The 22,008-nt window shown below is 44.1% G+C and overlaps 1 protein-coding gene across 5 annotated transcripts in view; it reads left to right on the forward strand.

Moving 5' to 3' along the window:
• The window catches only part of LOC139545018 (serine/threonine-protein kinase TAO3-like), a 156,042-nt gene that overhangs the window by 80,510 nt on the left and 53,524 nt on the right, over positions 1–22,008 (forward strand). For 4 of the 5 annotated variants that reach the window (XM_071352336.1, XM_071352339.1, XM_071352337.1 and 1 more), the window contains 8 exons: positions 2,206–2,277; positions 2,866–2,967; positions 3,588–3,633; positions 5,255–5,351; positions 6,160–6,273; positions 7,656–7,747; positions 10,120–10,213; positions 13,386–13,467. In XM_071352336.1, the coding sequence (XP_071208437.1) occupies positions 2,206–2,277; positions 2,866–2,967; positions 3,588–3,633; positions 5,255–5,351; positions 6,160–6,273; positions 7,656–7,747; positions 10,120–10,213; positions 13,386–13,467 (699 nt within the window). Of the gene's footprint in view, positions 1–2,205; positions 2,278–2,865; positions 2,968–3,587; positions 3,634–5,254; positions 5,352–6,159; positions 6,274–7,655; positions 7,748–7,973; positions 7,993–10,119; positions 10,214–13,385; positions 13,468–22,008 lie in introns of those variants that run through there. The other variant, XM_071352340.1, reaches the window with a different exon arrangement.

The following is a 22,008-nucleotide window of genomic DNA, read 5'->3' on the forward strand; positions in this document are numbered from 1 at the left end:
GTGTTAGCTAATCCAAGTTTATCATTTTAAAAGGCTAATTGATCATTAGAAAACCCTTTTGCATTTATGTTAGCACAGGTGAAAACTGTTGTCTGATTAAAGAAGCAATAAAACTGGCCTTCTTTAGACAGAACAGCGCAAACTGGCTCTAACCAGAATAGAAAGAGGAGTGGGAGGCCCCGGTGCACAAGTACGTTAGTGTCTAGTTTGAGAAACAGACGCCTCACAAGTCCTCGACTGGCAGCTTCATTAAATAGTAGATATTCCATAAAAAATCTGCCGTTTCCAGCTACAATACTCATTTACAACATTAATAATTTCTACACTGTAATTCTGATCAATTTGATGTTATTTTAATGGACAAGAAATGTGCTTTTCTTTCAAAAACAAGGACATTTCTTAAGTGACCCCAAACTTTTGAACGGTAGTGTCATTTAACCTTATGTTTGAGAAAAATAATAGCATTAGCCATGGCAAAATGCATAGGAAATTACCTTTTAAAACTGCAAACATTTCTCTCAGCTCCATGGAGAAATGTGTAGAATTGCAGGAATTTGGCTTAAATTCAAACATTTCTCTACACCGCCAAGAGGGGGGCCTCTAAAATGTAGCCATGCCGAGGGGCAGAGACTGTAATGATGTTCTTACTGTGTGTAGATGGGCCACCAGCAGGTTAAGTACTGTGCCTAGCTTCTAGCTTCTTTGAATAACAGCCTGTTTCCTCTATGCTCGTATCTCAACTCGGGGGAGTTTCCTGTGATGTTAAAGTCTGTACTTTCATATTTGTTCAGTAACTCCTTAAGTGGAGATGTCAATGAAGAGAGACAGTTGATTATTGTTTCCAGTTTGTTCTCATTTGACCCGGAGTCATCAGTCAGTTTGTTAGGTACACCCATCTAGTACCTGATCGGACCCCCTTTTCCCTACAGAACAGACTGAATTCTTTGGGGTGTGGAAAAATTGCTCAAATGGTATCCAGAGACCTAACTTGTGCCAGGAAAACACTCCCCACATCATTACACCATCAAAACCAGCATGTATTGTTGACACCAGGCAGGATGGGGCCATGGACTCATGCTGCTTATGCCAAATCCTGACTCTGCCATCAGCATGACGCAACAAGCAACAGACAATGTTTTTCCACTTTTCAATTGTCCAGTGTTGGTGACCATGTGCCCACTGGAGCTGCTTCTTCTTTTTGGCTGATATGAATAAAACCCGGTGTGGTTGTCCGGTGCAATAGCCCATCCGTGACAAGGAACGTCCGAGATGCCGTTTTGCACACCACTGTTGTACTGTGATTTACCTGTTTGTGGCTGTTAGCACGATTCTTACCATTCTCCTTCAACCTCCATCAAGCAGCTGTTTTGTCCCACAGAACTGCCGCTGACTGGATGTGTTTTGTTTGTCGCTCCATTCTCAGTAGATCCTAGACGCTGTGTGAAAAGCACAGGAGGCTACTGGCACCGGCGTGTCTGGCACCAACCATCATACCACGCACAAAGTCACTTAGTTCACTAATTTTGCCCATTTTAACTTTCAGTTAAACAGATACTGAATGCCTGTCTACTTGCTTTATATAGCAAGCCACGGTCATGTGACTGTCTGTAGGAGCAAACCATTTTTTTTTTATGGGGTGGTGTACCTAATAAACTGGCTTCTAACTGTATAAAGATGTATCACTATAATTTGACCCATTTGTACCAGATTTTAGACTCCAACTGGATGCTGTCTATGTTTAAGATACTTATTGAATTGAATATCAAGTGCTCCTCTTGGGTTTGCAAATGAATTGACTCTGGCAAGGACTATTCACTTACTACTAGTAATTTACTAAATGTGAACTGCAGCACAATCTGGTTAACAAATTATGGTCTTTCCTAGTGGGTCTTAATACTGATGACGGCTCTATAAAAGATGGGCCCATATCCTGTATTCATACCACTGTGGTGTATTTATATAGAGATGCCTGTTCTCACATCCACCCTCCCATCTCTCTCTCTGTCTCTCTCTCTCTGTGTGTCTTTCTCTGTGTCTCTCTCTCTCTATCTCTCTCGCTCTGTCTCTCTGTCTCGCACTCTCTCTGTCTCGCGCTCTCTCTGTCTCGCGCTCTCTCTGTCTCGTGCTCCCTCTGTCTCGCGCTCTCTCTGTCTCTCTCTCTGTCTCATTCTCACTCACACCCTCCCCTGTCTCTCTCCCCTACAGGCCAGAAACTCCTACTCCAAAGAGGTGGTGGCCATCAAGAAGATGTCCTACAATGGCAAACAGACCACCGAGGTGAGAGGACAACTCCAACACACATTAAAGTCACTCACTGACTGCTATACTGGCCAAACCAAGTCACTCAGTGTGTCCACTATAACAGTCACACTTAAGGTTAAACATTCCATGGCCAGCTCTCACTCGCTCAGAAGTCACTCTGACCACAGATGGTCACATCTCACTTTGAACTCAAACTAGAATGGTCATGCCTCAGGCCTTGAAACAGCACTAACTTACTTGGAACTCATTCCCCCTGTCTGCTTTATCAGTCACACCTCAGTCCTTGAAACAGAGGTTCAACTTTCCATGGACAACACTCACTCAGTCTGAGGTCCTTCCCTATGGACATTATGATGGTCACAACTCACTATCTTTGAACTCACAACCTGGCCTTTCGAACGGTCACATATCAGGCATTGTAACAGAGGTTCAACATTCCCTGTGATCCACAAGGCCTTGTGTTGAGATTTATGTCAGGGTTGGGGTCAAGGGCTAGGTTCAAACTCCTCTTGTGTAATTGTAACTGACCTATCCATAAACTCTCTCTCTGTCTCTCTCACTTTCTCTCTCTCTCCTTCTCCCTCTCCTTCCTTTTCTTCTCAGAAATGGCAGGACATCATCAAGGAGGTCAAGTTTTTGGAGCAGCTGCGCCACCCAAACACCATTGAGTATAAAGGCTGCTACTTGAAAGATAACACTGCCTGGGTCAGTGGACTGTGGCAGAGCTGCATCAATGTCTTGCTCTCAATTTCAATTCAATTCTAACGGCTTTATATTCATGGGAAACATATGTTTACATTGCCAAAGCAAGTGAAATAGATAATAAACAACAAAAATTTACAGTAAACATTACACTCACAAAAGTTCCAAAGGAATAGAGACATTTCAAATGTCATATTATGTCTATATACAGTGTTGTAATGATGTGCAAATGGTTAAAGTACAAAAGGGAAAATAAATAAACACATATGGGTTGTATTTACAATGGTGTTTGTTCTGATTGCCCTTTTCTTGTGGCAACAGATCACAAATCTTGCTGCTGTGATGGCACACTGTGGTATTTCACCCAGTAGATATGGGAGGATATCAAAATTGGATTTGTTTTCAAATTCTTTCTGGGTCTGTGTAATCTGAGGGGAAAATGTGTCTTTAATATCGTCATACATTTGGCAGGAGGTTAGGAAGTGCAGCTCAGTTTCCACCTCATTTTGTGGGCAGGCTCAAACTCTTTCTCTCCACCATTCTTTCACACATTGTCTCTGTGCACTCTCTCAATTTTATGTTATAAACTTCTGACCTCTGACCTTTCTCTCTGTCTCTTCCAGCTGGTGATGGAGTACTGCCTAGGCTCCGCATCAGATTTACTAGAGGGTGAGTAGTGCACACACACACAGTTCATCCAAAGAACATTTTTGGCTACAAAATCCAAACACAACGAAATTAGCTGGATGCTTTCGGAGCATGTGCTCAATGAATCTATTAATGATTCAACATTCATGGTTTGCGATGAGCCTTTTCTCTAAACTCTCCACGCAATATTCCACTATGAATGTTCCTGTTCAGTCTCACAACATTCCTGACCTTGCCCTGACTCATGTACAGTGGGGCAAAAAAAGTATTTAGTCAGCCACCAATTGTGCAAGTTCTCCCACTTAAAAAGATGAGAGAGGCCTGTAATTTTCATGACAGGTACACTTCAACTATGACAGACAAAATGAGGAAAAGAAATCCATAAAATCACATTGTAGGATTTTTTATGAATTTATTTGCAAATTATGGTGGAAAATAAGTATTTGGTCAATAACAAAAGTTTATCTCAATACTTTGTTATATACCCTTTGTTGGCAATGACAGAGGTCAAACGTTTTCTGTAAGTCTTCACAAGGTTTTCACACACTGTTGCTGGTATTTTGGCCCATTCCTCCATGCAGATCTCCTCTAGAGCAGTGATGTTTTGGGGCTGTTGCTGGGCAACACGGACTTTCAACTCCCTCCAAAGATTTTCTATGGGGTTGAGATCTGGAGACTGGCTAGGCCAGTGTGTGTGTGAAAACAGTGTGTGAGTGAAAACAACCAGCCACTCAGACTTTTTACTAGCAGCCTATTTTATTTTTTTCTTCTGCTAAATTTATACCAACAACACACACAAAAAGTTGATATGGGGGGCCTCCCGTGTGGCGCAGTGGTTTAGGGCACTGCATCGCAGCGCTAGCTGTGCCACCAGAGTCTCTGGGTTCGCGCCCAGGCTCTGTCGCAGTCGGCCACGACTGGATGACTTTCGACCTTCGTCTCTCCCGAGCCCGTACGGGAGTTGTAGCGATGAGACAAGATAGTAATTACTAGCGATTGGATACCACAAAAATTGGGGAGAAAAGGGGGTAAAATTAAAAAATAATAATAATAATAAATAAATAAAAAATCATACAATGTGATTTTCTGGATAATTTTTTTTTTGACTCCGTCTCTCACAGTTGAAGTGTACCTATGATAAAAATTACAGACCTCTACATGCTTTGTAAGTAGGAAAACCTGCAAAATCGGCAGTGTATCAAATACTTGTTCTCCCCACTGTATATATAGCACTTGTGTTTGTGTCCCATCCTGGCTGTCATGGATACCATTTTAAACAGCCATGGATGGTGTGTGAAGTGCTGTTGAAATTTCTCCACTGTAGTTCCACTTTGCCATTTGACTCCTTGGCAAGGCTTTGCTCAACTAGCCTGGTCCCAGATCCGTTTGCGTTGTCTTAACACCTCTCTATAGTCATTGAGTTAGCAAGATGGCACAAACAGATCTGGGACCAGGCTATAGTTCTACCAGAGCCCTGAATGTGTTTTATAACCCTAATATCCCAACCCTTTACCCAATAGCCAGATGCTGTTGGGGTTGCTTGTGGTCGTGTGTAAATCAGGAAGGGCAGATTACTGTACCCTGTGTCTCTAGATAGCTCTGACGGTTTTCCCCTTCTGGTTTATTTTTCTGTCCTCTCTAGTTCATAAGAAACCGCTCCAAGAGGTTGAAATTGCTGCCATAACCCATGGTGCCTTGCAGGGACTGGCTTACCTCCATTCCCGTAATATGATTCACAGGTGAGCGGCCGGTCGAGTCTACCCGTCTGTTTCCACATTCAAATGTTCCTCCGACAACAGATTTTAAAAGTTTGAACTGATGATGAGACGATAAGTGGTGTCTCTGTTTTCACAGCTAGGTAATAGTGATGTCATCAGAGATAACTGTATCAGAGCCTTATCTCAGTTCAATGTGCCTTCCAACAAGCCCTCTTGAACGTCACTAACGGAAAATGTTATTACGCGCTGAAGCCCGTATCATTTTACTATGCTCCCATAAAGACACGTGTTACTCTTTTATTATACACTAATAGGATAGGCATCCACTATTACAGTAGTAATTCCCAAGCCCTAAATTCTCTGACAAGCATTGTTTTCCTACAGGTCGTTATGTCACTGATTTAAAATGTAGGCCTACGTTCAAAGTTGAGAAAATATTTTTTTTAAATAAAAATGATTCCCCACAGAATTTCATAAATGAATTGTAAGGTTTTATGCCTCAAAAGTAGACTTAAAAAGTGTCCTCTCACTGTTTCCTGTGCTGAAGGAAATGTCTTTATTAATAAGCTGGAGTTGTTATTCACAACGTTTCAACCACATTCTTCCTGGAGTTGAGCTCCTGTCATGTGCTTTTTGGATATATCATAGATAAATAACAAAGAAAGAGAAGTGTACTACAAATATATTGTAACACTTTACGGTGTCCGTCTTTATTTGTGCATTCATAAATCCTTTATAAAGGCTACATAATGCGTCCTAACAATATCCCACCACCCTAAACCATGCTGTCTGTGTTGTCCCTTCCTTCTTTCTCTCTCGCGCTCTCTAGAGATGTAAAAGCTGGAAACATCCTGCTAACAGAGCCTGGCCTGGTCAAACTGGCAGACTTCGGCTCTGCCTCTATAGCTTCTCCTGCCAACTCCTTCGTAGGAACACCTTACTGGTCAGTACAAAACACAACACTAGCACCTTACTGGTCAGTACCAAACACAACACTAGCACCTTACTGGTCAGTACCAAACACAACACTAACACCTTACTGGTCAGTACCTAACACAACACTAGCACCTTACTGGTCAGTACCAAACACAACACTAGCACCTTACTGGTCAGTACCAAACACAACACTAGCACCTTACTGGTCAGTACCAAACACAACACTAGCACCTTACTGGTCAGTACCAAACACAACACTAGCACCTTACTGGTCAGTACCAAACACAACACTAGCACCTGACTGGTCAGTACCAAACACAACACTAGCACCTGACTGGTCAGTACCAAACACAACACTAGCACCTTACTGGTCAGTACCAAACACAACACTAGCACCTGACTGGTCAGTACCAAACACAACACTAGCACCTTACTGGTCAGTACCAAACACAACACTAGCACCTTACTGGTCAGTACCAAACACAACACTAACACCTGACTGGTCAGTACCAAACACAACACTAACACCTGACTGGTCAGTACCAAACACAACACTAGCACCTTACTGGTCAGTACCTAACACACCACTAACACCTGACTGGTCAGTACCACCACCAACACTAACACCTTACTGGTCAGTACCAAACACAACACTAGCACCTTACTGGTCAGTACCTAACACACCACTAACACCTGACTGGTCAGTACCACCACCAACACTAACACCTTACTGGTCAGTACCAAACACAACACTAACACCTTACTGGTCAGTACCAAACACAACACTAACACCTGACTGGTCAGTACCTAACACACCAATAACACCTTACTGGTCAGTACCTAACACAACACTAACACCTTACTGGTCAGTACCACCACCAACACTAACACCTTACTGGTCAGTACCACCACCAACACTAACACCTGACTGGTCAGTACCTAACACACCACTAACACCTGACTGGTCAGTACCTAACACAACACTAACACCTGACTGGTCAGTACCACCACCAACACTAACACCTGACTGGTCAGTACCACCACCAACACTAACACCAGACTGGTCAGTACCACCACCAACACTAACACCAGACTGGTCAGTACCACCACCAACACTAACACCTTACTGGTCAGTACCACCACCACCACTACTAACACCTGACTGGTCAGTACCTAACACAACACTAACACCTTACTGGTCAGTACCACCACCAACAGTAACACCTGACTGGTCAGTACCACCACCACCACTACTAACACCTGACTGGTCAGTACCACCACCACCACTACTAACACCTGACTGGTCAGTACCTAACACAACACTAACACCTTACTGGTCAGTACCATCACCACCACTAACACCTGTGCACGTCCGTCTGTGTGTTCCAGGATGGCCCCGGAAGTGATCCTAGCCATGGATGAGGGTCAGTACGAAGGGAAGATAGACATCTGGTCCCTGGGAATCACCTGCATAGAACTGGGTGAGTTAGCGTACTTCTGTTTTACTGGGAATCACCTGCATAGAACTGGGTGAGTTAGCGTACTTCTGTTTTACTGGGAATCACCTGCGTAGAACTGGGTGAGTTAGTGTACTTCTGTTTAACTGGGAATCACCTGCATAGAACTGGGTGAGTTAGCGTACTTCTGTTTTACTGGGAATCACCTGCATAGAACTGGGTGAGTTAGTGTACTTCTGTTTTACTGGGAATCACCTGCATAGAACTGGGTGAGTTAGTGTACTTCTGTTTTACTGGGAATCACCTGCGTAGAACTGCGTTACTTTATTAATTACATTTACATTTTAGTCGTTTAGCAGACGCTTTTAGTCAGAGCATTGGTAGGTAGGTACTACTCTTTGACTCCCTGTAGAGCAGAAAGCCTGCAATTTAACCCTCTGTGTAGAAATTATTTTGGACATATCAGGAGGCATCATTACTTGTTAGGATAACCTACTGTTTTGGCCTGGCTCAGAATGTCAAACAAATAGACATACAGTTGAAGTCGGAAGTTTACATACACCTTAGCCAAATACATTTAAACTTTTTCACAATTCCTGACATTTAATCCTAGTAAAAATTCCCTGTCTTAGGTCAGTTAGGATCACCACTTTATTTTAAGAATGTGAAATGTCAGAATAATAGTAGAGAGAGTAATTTATTTCAGATTTTATTTCTTTCATCACATTCCCAATGGGTCAGAAGTTTACATACACTCAATTAGTATTTGGTAGCGTTGCCTTTAAATTGTTTAACTTGGGTCAAACGTTTCGGGTGGCCTTCCACAAGCTTCCCACAATAAGTTGGGTGAATGTTGGCCCATTCCTCCTGACAGAGCGGGTGTAACTGAGTCAGGTTTGTAGGCCTCCTTGCTCGCACACGCTTTTTCAGTTCTGCCCACAAATTTTCTATAGGGTTGAGGTCAGGGCTTTGTGATGGCCACTCCTTGACTTTGTTGTCCTTAAGCCATTTTGCCACAACTTTGGAAGTATGCTTGGGGTCATTGTCCATTTGGAAGACCCATTTGTGACCAAGCTTTAACTTCCTGAACGATGTCTTGAGATGTTGCTTCAATATATCCACATCATTTTCCACCTCATGATGCCATCTATTTTGTGAAGTGTACCAGTCCCTCCTGCAGCAAAGCACCCCCACAACATGATGCTACCACCCATGTGCTTCACGGTTGGGATGGTGTTCTTCGGCTTGTAAGCCTCACCCTTTTTCCTCCAAACATAACGATGGTCATTATGACCAAACAGTTCTATTTTTGTTTCATCAGATCAGAGGACATTTCTCCAAAAAGTACGATCTTTGTCCCCATGTGCAACTGCAAACCGTAGTCTGGATTTTTTATGGTGGTTTTGGAGCAGTGGCTTCTTCTTTGCTGAGCGGCCTTTCAGGTTATGTCGATATAGGACTCGTTTTACTGTGGATATAGATACTTTTGTACCTGTTTCCTCCAGCATCTTCACAAGGTCCTTTGCTGTTGTTCTGGGATTTATTTGCACTTTTCGCACCGAAGTACGTTCATCTCTAGGAGACAGAACACGTCTCCTCCTGAGCGGTATGACGGCTACGTGGTCCCATGGTGTTTACTTGCGTACTATTGTTTGTACAGATGAACGTGGTACCTTCAAGGGTTTGGAAATTGCTCCCAAGGATGAACCAGACTTGTGGAGGTCTACAATTTATCTTTCTGAGGTCTTGGCTGATTTCTTTTGATTTCCCCATGGTGTCAAGCAAAGAGGCACTGAGTTTGATGGTAGGCCTTGAAATACATCCACAGGTACACCTTCAATTGACTCAAATGATGTCAATTATCTTATCAGAAGCTTCTAAAGCCATGACATCATTTTCTGGAATTTTCCAAGCTGTTTAAAGGCACAGTCAACTTAGTGTATGTAAACTTGTGACCCACTGGAATTGTGAAACAGTGAATTATAAGTGAAATAATCTGTCTGTAAACAATTGTTGGAAAAATTACTTGTCATGCTCAAAGTAGATGTCCTAACCGACTTTCCAAAACTATAGTTTGTTAACAACAAATTTGTGGAGTGGTTGAAAAACGAGTTTTAATGACTCCAACCTAAGTGTATGTGAACTTCCGAATTCAACAGTAGCTACACCATCTGGCGAGAGGAATGACACTCCTTCACATTGTTGCTCAGTCCTGTTTTTCATGTGATTTAGTGTGGCCCTTTATCTATTTCAGACACTGCATGTGAAATTGCACTCACTCACACTTATATACAAACAGACAGATAATGGGAATTACTAGGTCAGTAGTATCTCTTATCTTTCCTATTGGTCAACCAGATATGAACTCCCTCCTAACTCTCTCTCCCCCTCCATAGCGGAACGGAAACCTCCGCTGTTCAACATGAACGCTATGAGTGCCTTATATCACATTGCCCAGAACGACTCTCCCACGCTGCAGTCCAACGAGTGGTAAGTCATCACCATCCGTCCACTGAGCTGTGTGACCACACACACACACACACACAAAACCTCTCGCAGCCCTGTAATTCCCAGTCAAAGTACACTACATGACCAAAAGTATGTGGACACCTGCTCGTCGAACATCTCATTCCAAAATCATGGGCATTAATATGGAGTTGGTCCCCCCTTTGCTACTATAACAGCCTCCACTCTTCTGGTAAGGCTTTCCACTAGATGTTGGAATGTTGCTGCTGGGACTTTGTTGCTGCTTCATTAGTGAGGTCGGGCACTGATGGTGGGTGATTAGGCCTGGCTCGCAGTCGGCATTCCAATTCATCCCAAAGGTGTTCGATGGGATTGAAATCAGGGCTCTGTGCGGGCCAGTAAAATTCTTCCACACCGATCTCAACAAACCATTTCTGTATGGATCTCGCTTTGTGAACGGGGGCATTGTCATGCTGAAACAGGAAAGGGCCTTCCCCAAACTGTTGACCCAAAGTTGGAAGCACAGAATCGTCTAGAATGTCATTGTATGCTGTAGTGTTAAGATTTACATTCACTGGAATTAAGGGGCCTAGCCCCCTACACCATGAAAAATAGTCCCAGACCATTATTCCTCCTCCACCAAACGTTACAGTTGGCATTATGCATTCAGGCAGGTAGCATTGTCCTGGCATCTGCCAAACCCAGATTCATTGGTCGGTCTGCCAAATGGTGAAGTGTGATTTTTAGCATTTCCACTGCTCCATAGTCCAATGGTGGCGAGCTTTACACCACTCCAACCAACACTTGGCATTGTGCATGGTGGTCTTAGGCTTGTGTGTGGCTGCTCGACCATGGAAACCCATTTCGTGAAACTCCCAACGAGCAGTTATTGTGCTGTCGTTGCTTCCAGAGACAGTTTAGGACTTGGTAGTGAGTGTTGCAACCAAGGACAGACATTTATTTTATGCCCTACGCGTTTTAGCACTTTGTGGTCCCGTTCTGTGAGCTTGTGTGGCCTACCACTTCGCGTCTGAGTTGTTGTTGCTCCTAGACGTTTCCACTTCGCAATAGCAGCAATTACAGTTGACCGGGGCAGCTCTAGCAGGGCAGAAATTTGACAAACTGACTTGTTGGAAAGGTGGCATCCTATGACGGTGCCACGTTGAAAGTCACTGAGATCTTCAGTAAGGCCATTCTACTGCCAATGTTTGTTTATGGAGATTGCTTGGCTGTGTGATTTATTTTATACAACGGGTGTGGATGAAATAGCCGAATCCACTAATTTGAAGGGGTGTACACATACTTTTGTATATATAGTGTATGTTATGTAATTACCTGAGGGGCCTAGCTGAGGCCTATTTAAAGAATCAGGCTCAAGTACACAGGCTTCTACTGTAATCTACCATTCACCAAACCACACTCCGTAGGACGGAGAGGGGGATGGAGAGAGACAGACAGATGGATGGTTATGGAGGAAGCGAGGCAGGGAGAGAGGGATGGAGAGAGACAGACAGATGGGTTTGGAGAGAGCGAGGCAGGGAGAGAGGGATGGAGAGAGACAGACAGATGGGTATGGAGAGAGCGAGTTAGGGAGAGAGAGGAATGGAGGGAGACAGACAGACAGATTGGTATGGAGGTAGCAAGGCAGGTAGAGGGAGAGAGACAGACAGAGAGATGGTATGGAGGTAGCAAGGCAGGGAGAGAGACAGATGGTATGGAGGTAACAAGGCAGGGAGAGAGACAGACAGACAGACAGATGGTATGGAGAGAACGAGTTAGGGAGAGAGAGAAATGGAGGGAGACAGACAGACAGATGGGTATGGAGGTAGCAAGGCAGGTAGAGGGAGAGAGACATACAGATGGTATGAAGGGAGCGAGGCAGGTAGAGGGAGAGAGAGAGACAGACAGACAGACAGACAGACAGACAGATGGTATGGAGGTAACAAGGCAGGTAGAGAGACAGACAGACAGATGGTATGGAGGTAGCAAGGCAGGTAGACAGACAGACATACAGATGGTATGGAGGTAGACAGACAGACAGACAGACAGACAGACAGACAGACAGACAGACAGACAGACAGACAGACAGACAGACAGTATGGAGGGAGCGAGGCAAGGAGAGAGAAGGAAGGATGGACTGAAAGAAGGAAGAGGGAGGCAGAAAGACAGGCAGCAATCACACTAGCCCCCACCCCCTTTCTGATGGTGTAATGACTGCCATAGAAGGAAGATCCAGTCGAATATAACTCTACATGTCAACATTTACAATGACATGGCACTACACCCACTATACAGTAGTATCGCACCATAAAGGTGGGAGTTTGTACTCTACTTGACCCAAGATAGATATAGGACTTATATGGCTCTAGGAATACATTCCTTTCAACAAATACAGTTCCTTATACTACAGCTGAAACAAGTGGCAGCATACGTCACTCTTTACAAGGGGATTTTCCTAAAGGTGTAAGTGTTTTTTCATCGTCCATGTTCCTTACTGAACAGTGCTACTCATTGTTCTCCCGTGTAGGAGTCAATGTGGCAGTTATGAAACCTTAAGCAAGCAGATTCACAAGTTGCGCTCACTCTCCAAGAAATGAGAGTTTGATTTTCTATTCATAATGCAAAGATTATGCACACTTTGACAAACTAGCATTAAAAGAAAGCCCTATCCTTGTACTGAAGAGTGTGTGAAGCAGGGTTATGATCCTACCATAGAGATGCATTATAATAATGTTGCATTTAATTCTGTGGGTGCCCCCTCGTCAGTTGTTGGATGTGTTTCAAACAGGCCTCTGGCATTAACGTAGTCTCTCAGAGCTGAAACTAGCAGAAACATCACCATGCAGCGTTTGTCTTAAAGAAGACAGGTGTCATGTTGACAAGCAATACAGGTGCTCTCTTAACCCTGACTCTGTGTATACTACTGAATGTATGACACTTTGACAGATGAAGGTTGAAAGTGACAGCTTTATGTCTTTATGCTCGTTTCTCCCAAAGAGTTTGATGATGGACTTTCAATAACACTGACAAACATGGTGAATAACTATCGAAGCACCGCTTGGCCCTGACTCTGGTTTGAAAGGTGGGAAAGTGGATGTTGACTACTATTGCCTATAGTGCCTGGCTTAATCATTGTTGCATTCTGTTTTCTTCCGTCCCTCCGCTCCACCTCTCCACCCCTCTATCCTTCTACGAGGTCGGACCCCTTCCGGAGCTTCGTTGACTGCTGCCTCCTCAAAATTCCTCAGGACAGACCCTCGTCTGGGGAGCTGCTGAGAGTGAGTGCACTTCCTGTTATTTCTGACACCTCACTTCCTGTGTCAGTCTCTCAAAGACCGTCTGGATGAGTGCATCCCAAATGGTATCCTATTGACTATATAGTGCACTACTTTTGACCAGAGCTCTATGGGTAATAGTGCACTAAGAAGGGAATAGGGTGCCATTCTGGACGTATTTCGATGACTCACTGCCTCCCACAGCTCTAGAGAAAATATGAATCAAAGATTCCACAGCGGTTATTCCACACACATACACGCACACTGGTTCCACAGGGGTTATGGTTTTGTTGTTTTGTGTTTTTGAACTTTATTTGACATTTTTTGCTGTGCTACACCTGGTGTTAGAGGTTGATAAAGCTTCAAGTGTACGCTTGCCTGTCTGTGGACCCACTAAACATTCTGACCAAGCCCCCTTGACGCACAATGAAAGCTGAAGTCAGCCCCAATAGACGCCCATGAGTTAGAGCACAAAAGCACAGTCACACAGTCTTTGTCATTTGTACGTCCTGATCTGCCAATACACTGTGCTCACCTGTGTTCATTGTGTGCATGTGCGTGTGTGTAAGATGAAGATGGCTCGGACAGACATGGCAGCTCTGCTTCTAGCTCCTAAGCAACTTTGCAGTATTTGTTTTTTTTGTGTGTTATTTCTTACATTATTAGCACAGAACGTTTTTTGTGTTATTACATACAGCCGGAAATAACTTTTGGATATCAGAGCGGCGGTAACTCACCACCATTACGACCAGGAATACGACTTTCCCAAATTGGATCCTTTGTTCTTACCTCCCAGGGCAATTTAACTTATCCCAGACGCCGCTCCAAGACGCCGCCGGCTGAGAAGAGGTTTTCGGAGTGGACTTCTAGACCTCCTCAGGAGGCATGCACACCATCCACCGCTTCCGAGTATATTACTTGCTAATGTTCAGTCTCTGGATAATAAAGTAGACGAGCTCAGGGCGAGGATCTCCTTCCAGAGAAACATCAGGGACTGTAACATACAACATACTCTGTTTCACGGAATCATGGCTCTCTCCGGATATACTGTGCCCGTCCATACAGTCAGCTGGTTTCTCAGTACATCGCGCAGACAAGAATAAAGAACTCTCCGCGAAGAAGAAAGGCGTGGGTGTGGGTTTCATTATTAACTACTCATGGTTGATTGTGATAACATACAGAAACTCAAGTCCTTTTGTTCACCCGACATAGAATACCTCACAATCAAATGCAGACCCTTTTACCTCCCAAGAGAATTCTCTGCGGTTATAGTCACAGCCGTGTATATTCCCCCTCAAGCCGATACCAAAACAGCCCGCAAGGAACTACACTGGACTTTGTGCAACCACATATCCTGAGGCCGCGTTAATTGTAGCTGTGGATTTTAACAAAAAACGCTACCGAAGTTCTATCATATCAACACATTGAATCTAGTACTTGCGCTGCTAAAACACTCGAGCACTGCTACTCCAACTTCCGGGATGCCTACAAGGCCCTCCCCCGCCCTCCCTTCGGCAAATCAGATCATAATTTTGCACATCCCTTCCTATAGGCAGAAACTCAAGCAGGAAGTACCCGTGCTAAGGTCTATTCAATGCTGGTCTGACCAATCGGAATCCATGATTTAAGATTATTTTGATCACTCAGACTGGGATATGTTCCGGGTAGCCTCTGAGAATAACATTGATGTATACACTGACATGGTGACTGAGTTCATCAGGAAGTGTATAGCGGATGTTGTTCCCACTGTGAATATTAAAACCTACCCAAATCAGAAACCGTGGCTAGATGGGAGCATTCACGCAAAACTGAAAGAGCAAACCACCGCATTTAACCATAGCAAGGTGACTGGGAATATGGTTGAATACAAACAGTGTAGTTATTCCCTCCATAATGCTATCAAACAGGCAAAATGTCAGTACAAAGTGGAATCGCAATTCAACGGCTCAGACACGAGACGTATGTGGAAGGGTCTGCAGACAATCATGGATTACAAAGGGAAAACCAGCCACGTCGAGGACACCGACGTCTTGCTCCCGGACAAGCTAAACACCTTCGCCCTCTTTGAGGATAACACAGTGCCACCAACGCGGCCCGCTCCCAAGGACTGTGACTTCTCGTTCTCCGTGGCCGATGTGAAAAAAACATTTAAACATGTTAACCCTCGCAAGTCTGTCGGCCCAGACGGCATCTCTAGCCGCGTCCTCAGAGCATGCACAGACCAGCTGGCTGGAATGTTTACGGACATATTCAATCTCTCCCTATCCCAGACTACTGTCCCCACTTGCTTCAAGATGTCCACTATTGTTCCTGTACCCAAGAAAGCAAAGGTAACTAAACAAAATGACTATTGTCTCGTAGCACTCACTTCTGTCATCATGAAGTGCTTTGAGTGGCTAGTTACCTGTGTCAGGTAACTAGCCACTCAAAGCACTTCATGATGACAGAAGTGAGTGCTACGAGACAATAGTCATTTTGTTTAGTTACCTTTGCTTTCTTGGGTTAAAAAATTAAGAATTAATTAAAAAATTAAATTAAATTAAATTAATTAAGAAAAACCAATCCCACTATGGGTAATGCCAAGGCCTTTTAATGGCAGAGTGCCATGGCATAATAATAATCGCATTAAATATTAATGTTTCACACCAAGGTGCAGACACCTCACACTGCATAAAATAACTTATTCAGTAATAGCCTACATTTGGAAAATAAGCTTGTCACAGCACCACAGCACGTTTGGCATTATTACAGTTCTATTTATTTTCAAAAATAAACAAAACAACAAAACAATTATTTTTGTTGTATTAATGCTATTTAATCTCTCCTCAGCCTAATATTATTCTGTTTGTCCTGTGGGTACCTTTGCCATTGTTCCACCCCTTGTGTATTGCGCTGTCATGGTGTATTTGTATAACATAGAACCACTTCAATTTGCATACCTCCCCAATAGATCCACAGATGATGCAATTGCCATCGCACTGCACACTACCCTATCCCATCTGGACAAGAGGAATACCTATGTAAGAATGCTGTTCATTGACTATAGCTCAGCCTTCAACACCATAGTACGTCCAAGCTCATCATTAAGATCATGGCCCTGGGTCTGAACTCCGTCCTGTGCAACTGGGTCCTGGACTTCCTGACGGGCCACCCCCAGATGGTGAACGTATGAAACAACACCTCCACTTCGCTGATCCTCAACACTGGGGCCCCACAAGGATGCATGCTCAGCCCCCTCCTGTACTCCCTGTTCACCCATAACTGCGTGGCCACGCATGCCTGAACTCAATCATCGAGTTTGCAGACGACACATCAGTTGTAGGCATGATTACCAACAATGACGAGACAGCCAGGAGGTGAGGCAACCTCAGGCGGCTGAAGAAATTTGTCTTGTCCCCTCAAATCAAAATCAAATCAAAGTTTATTTTTCACGTGCGCTGAATACAACAGGTGTAGTAGACCTTACAGTGAAATGCTTACTTACAGGCTCTAACCAATAGTGCAAAAAAGGTATTAGGTGAACAATAGGTAGGTAAAGAAATAAAACGACAGTAAAAAGACAGGCAATATACAGTAGCGAGGCTATAAAAGTAGCGAGGCTACATACAGACACCGGTTAGTTAGGCTGGTTGAGGTAGTATGTACATGTAGATATGGTTAAAGTGACTATGCATATATGATGAATAGAGAGTAGCAGTAGCGTAAAAGAGGCGGTGGTGGGTGGGACACAATGCAGATAGCCCGGTTAGCCAATGTACAGGAGCACTGGTTGGTCGGGCCAATTGAGGTAGTATGTACATGAATGTATAATTAAAGTGACTATGCATATATGATCAACAGAGAGTAGCAGCAGCGTAAAAAGAGGGGTTGGAGGTCCTGGATGGCAGGCAGCTTAGCCCCAGTGATGTACTGGGCTGTACGCACTACCCTCTGTAGTGCCTTGCGGTCAGAGGCCGAGCAATTGCCGTAACAGGCAGTGATGCAACCAGTCAGGATGCTCACGATTTTGCAGCTGTAGAACCCATGCCAAATCATTTTAGTTTCCTGAGGGGGAATAGGCTTTGTCGTGCCCTCTTCACGACTGTCTTGGTGTGTTTGGACCATTCTAGTTTGTTGTTGATGTGGACACCAAGGAACTTGAAGCTCTCAACCTGCTCCACTACAGCCCCGTTGATGAGAATGGGGGCGTGCTCAGTCCTCCTTTTCCTGTAGTCCACAAAAATCTCCTTAGTCTTGGTTACGTTGAGGGATAGGTTGTTATTCTGGCACCACCCGGCCAGGTCTCTGACTTCCTCCCTATAGGCTGTCTCGTCGTTGTCGGTGATCAGGCCTACCACTGTTGTGTTGTCTGCAAACTTAATGATGGTGTTGGAGTCATGCCTGGCCATGCAGTCGTGGGTGTTCCTTTTGTCCAGGTAGGAAAGGGCAGTGTGGAGTGCAATAGAGATTGCATCATCTGTGGATCTGTTTGGGCGGTATGCAAATTGGAGTGGGTCTAGGGTTTCTGGGATAATGGTGTTGTGAGCCATTACCAGCCTTTCAAAGCACTTCATGGCTACAGACGTGAGTGCTACGGGTCTGTAGTCATTTAGGCAGGTTGCCTTTGTGTTCTTGGGCACAGGTACTATGGTGGTCTGCTTGAAACATGTTGGTATTACAGACTTAATCAGAGACGTTGAAAATGTCAGTGAAGACACCTGCCAGTTGGTCAGTAAATGCCCGGAGCACACATCCTGGTAATTCGTCTGGCCCCGCAGCCTTGTGTATGTTGACCTGTTTAAAGGTCTTACTCACGTCGGCTACGGAGAGCGTGATCACACAGTCGTCCGGAACAGCTGATGCTCTCATGCATGCCTCAGTGTTGCTTGCCTCGAAGCGAGCATAGAAGTGATTTAGCTCGTCTGGTAGGCTCGTTTCACTGGACAGCTCTCGGCTGTGCTTCCCTTTGTAGTCTGTAATAGTTTGCAAGCACTGTCCTGCCCTTAGCCCTTAGACCCTCACCAACTTTTACAGATGTACAATTGAGAGCATCCTGTCGGGATGTATCGCCACCTGGTACGGCAACTAGAACCCCCGCAACCGCAGGGCTCTCTAGAGGATGGTGCGGTCTGCCCAACGCATCACCGTGGGCACACTGCCTGCCCTCCAGGACACCTACATCACCCGATGTCACAGGAAGGCCAAAAGGATCAAGGACATCAACCACCCGAGCCACGGCCTGTTCACCCCGCTATCATCCAGAAGGCGTGGTCAGTACAGGTGCATCAAAGCTGGGACTGAGAGACTGAAGAACAGCTTCTATCTGAAGGCCATCAGATTGTTAAATAGCGTTAAATCCGGCTACCACCTGGTTACTCAACCCTGCACCTTAGAAGCTGCTGCCCTATTGACATAGACATGGAATCACTGGTCACTTTAATGTTTACATACTGCTTTACTCATTTCATATGTATGCTGTATTCTATTCTATGTATTTTAGTCAATGCCACTCCGACATTGCTCGTCCTAATATTTATATATATTTCTTAACTCCATTCTTTTACTTTACATTAGAGTGCATTGTTGTGAATTGTTATATATTACTGCACTGTTGGTGCTAGGAACACAAGCATTTCGCTACACCCACAATAACATCTGCTAAATATGTGTATGTGACCAATCATTTTATGTTATTTTGTGTGTTAATTTGTGCATGTTGTGGTCATTGTGTGCCTGGCTGTGTAATGGAGAGTTGATATTTTAGTTTGTTTGGCCGACAGGTAATCCAAACGGCCTGCTAAGGGTTTTACGTTCTTGGTTATTTGTCACTCTCACTCTCCAGGGTTCCAGCCAGGGGGCTTGTCATTTTCTATCTGGCTGCCCAGGGAGTGTAGGGGTTAGTAGGCTGGAGGGGATGAGACAGTGGGGGGCTAGTCTGGGTAGATGTTGTACCTTTAGGTGGAGATCTAGGATCAGCTTTTCCTCCCCCAAATCCTGACCTTAATTAATTATTATAACCTTAACTATTAGTGAGGCTGACCTTGGGCCAGTGTCTAGTAGGCAACTTCCTCCTAATCTGAGTCGGGCAGAGGGCATCCACATCACTGCCCCTCGAGCCCCTAATTAAAACACACACACTCATTACCCGCCGCCCCTCTTTGAGCTCTTTAGGAGTCAGGTCACTAATCTGTGCCCCTGTGCTGTCAACAGATGCTTTCCCTTCAGGTTCCACTTCCACTGAGTGAGAAAATGACAGACGCCCTGTTATTGTAACAGTGAGAGGTTAGCATATTTTAGGGTTATGAAATTTGTGTGTCTGTAACTTTCTCACTCATCGTTATTCACGATTCATTCAGGATTATCTGTAATCATGGTGGCATCCACATTAACATAGATGTGTTTAGTAACACATATTCTTATTTACTAATAAAGTGACACAATACATTATTTACGATTAATTTCTATTGGGCACAAAATAATGTGAAACACAACCAAAAAAAAACAAGCGGATGCATCTCATTCTCTCCTTTTCCCCTTCTCTCTCCAAGCCCCCTGGTCCATGGGAGCTCTCACTCACTTGTTCAGTCCCTCTCTCTCTCTCTCTCTCCGTCCGTTTGTTTGAAAACGGGAAAATGTGTCATCTCTATTTCCAGAGTATGATGTCATCAGTGTGCTGCTGAATGAGAGAGTATTTTACATTACCCAGCCAGTATCTGTCAGATAGGTGTGCAGGGAGACACACAGGCATTGCATACATCACATTTCATTTAGCAAATATTTTTTGTGTGTGGGTGGGTGGCGGCTTGAGCCTTTTGGGGGCCCAAAGCAAGAATTGGTTGGTGGGCCCCCTACCTCACGGCAAAACATTTTAGTTGTCCGCCTCTTGACGGAATTTTTCCATGGAACGTAGAGAAAATGTGCAGTTTTAAAGCAAGTTTTCTGCAATTTTATAACATTTCATGCAATTCGACCCATTTTACCATGGGGTGGAGAGACTTTTTTGCAATAACTAAGCTAATTTCCTGCAATTGTCCACATTTAGTGTTGACTTATGCCATGTCAGTATGATATCTGAGTGAGAATGACTGACAAAATCAATGGGGGTCCCCTGGCAGGCGTGGGGGCGGGCTACCGCTCTGTCCCATATGTCCTTTAGTCTATATAGGATGTATTCCTGCTATAAACCTAGATATGGACTCTATCTAGGTTGAATAACCCACAGGCGCCCTCTAGTGACCAATGGACAATAGAGATTTTTCAAAGAGATTTTCTTTCAGATAGAAATCACATGTATTGATATATACAGTACCAGTCAAAAGTTTGGACACACCTACTCATTCCAGGGTTTTTCTTTATTTGTACTATTTTCTACATTGTAGAATAATAGTGAAGACATAAACTATGAAATAACACATATGGAATCGTAACCAAAAAAGTGTTAAACAAATCAAAATATATTTTATATATGAGATTATTCAAAGTAGCCACCCTTTGCCTTGATGACAGCTTTGCACACTCTTGGCATTCTCTTAACCAGCTTCATGAGGTAGTCACCTGGAATGCATTTCAATTAATAGGTGTGCCTTGATAAAAGTTCATTTGTAGAATTTCTTTCCTTCTTAATGTTGTGACAAGTTAGGGATGGTATACAGAAGATAGACCTAATTGGTAAAAAGACCAAGTCCATATTATGGCAAGAAGAGCTCAAATAAGCGAAGAGAAACGACAATCCATCATTACTTTAAGACATGAAGGTCAGTCAATCTGGAAGTTCTTCAAGTGCAGTCGCAGAAACCATCAAGCGCTATGATGAAACTGGCTCTGAGGACCGCCACAGGAAAGAAAGACCCAGAGTTACCTCTGCTGCAGAGGATAAGTTCATTAGAGTTACCAGCCTCAGAAATTGCAACCAAATAAATGCTTCACTGAGTTCAAGTAAAAGACACATCTCAACATTAACTGTTCAGAGGAGACTGCGTGAACCAGGCCTTCATGGTTGAATTTCTGCAAAGAAACCACTACTATAGGACACCAATAATAAGAAAAGACTTGCTTGGGCCAAGAAACACATGCAATGGACATTACACCGGTGGAAATCTGTCCTTTTGGGCCATATTTGAGATTTTTGGAGTAGGTAAATGGATGATCTCCGCATGTGTGGTTCCCACTATGAAGCATGGAGGAGGAGGTGTGATGGTGTGGGGTTGCTTTGCTGGTGACACTGTCAGTGATTTTTTTTTTTAATCTTCAAGGCACACTTAACCGATCCTCCACCAAATTTCACAGTGGGTGCGAGGCACTGTGGCTTGTAGGCCTCTCCAGGTCCCGCACCCACTGTGAAATATTGTGGAGGATCGGTGATGATCTGGGGGTGCTTCAGCAAGGCTGGAATCGGGCAGATTTGTCTTGGTGAAGAACGCATGAATCAAGCCACGTACAAGGTTGTCCTGTAAGAAAACTTGCTTCCTTCTGCTCTGACAATGTTCCCGAACTCTGAGGATTATTTCTTTCCAGCAGGACAATGCTCCATGCCACACAGCCAAGTCAATCAAGGTGTGGATGGAG

Source organism: Salvelinus alpinus, chromosome 19 (genome assembly GCF_045679555.1).
Source record: "Salvelinus alpinus chromosome 19, SLU_Salpinus.1, whole genome shotgun sequence".
Lineage (NCBI taxonomy): Eukaryota > Metazoa > Chordata > Actinopteri > Salmoniformes > Salmonidae > Salvelinus > Salvelinus alpinus.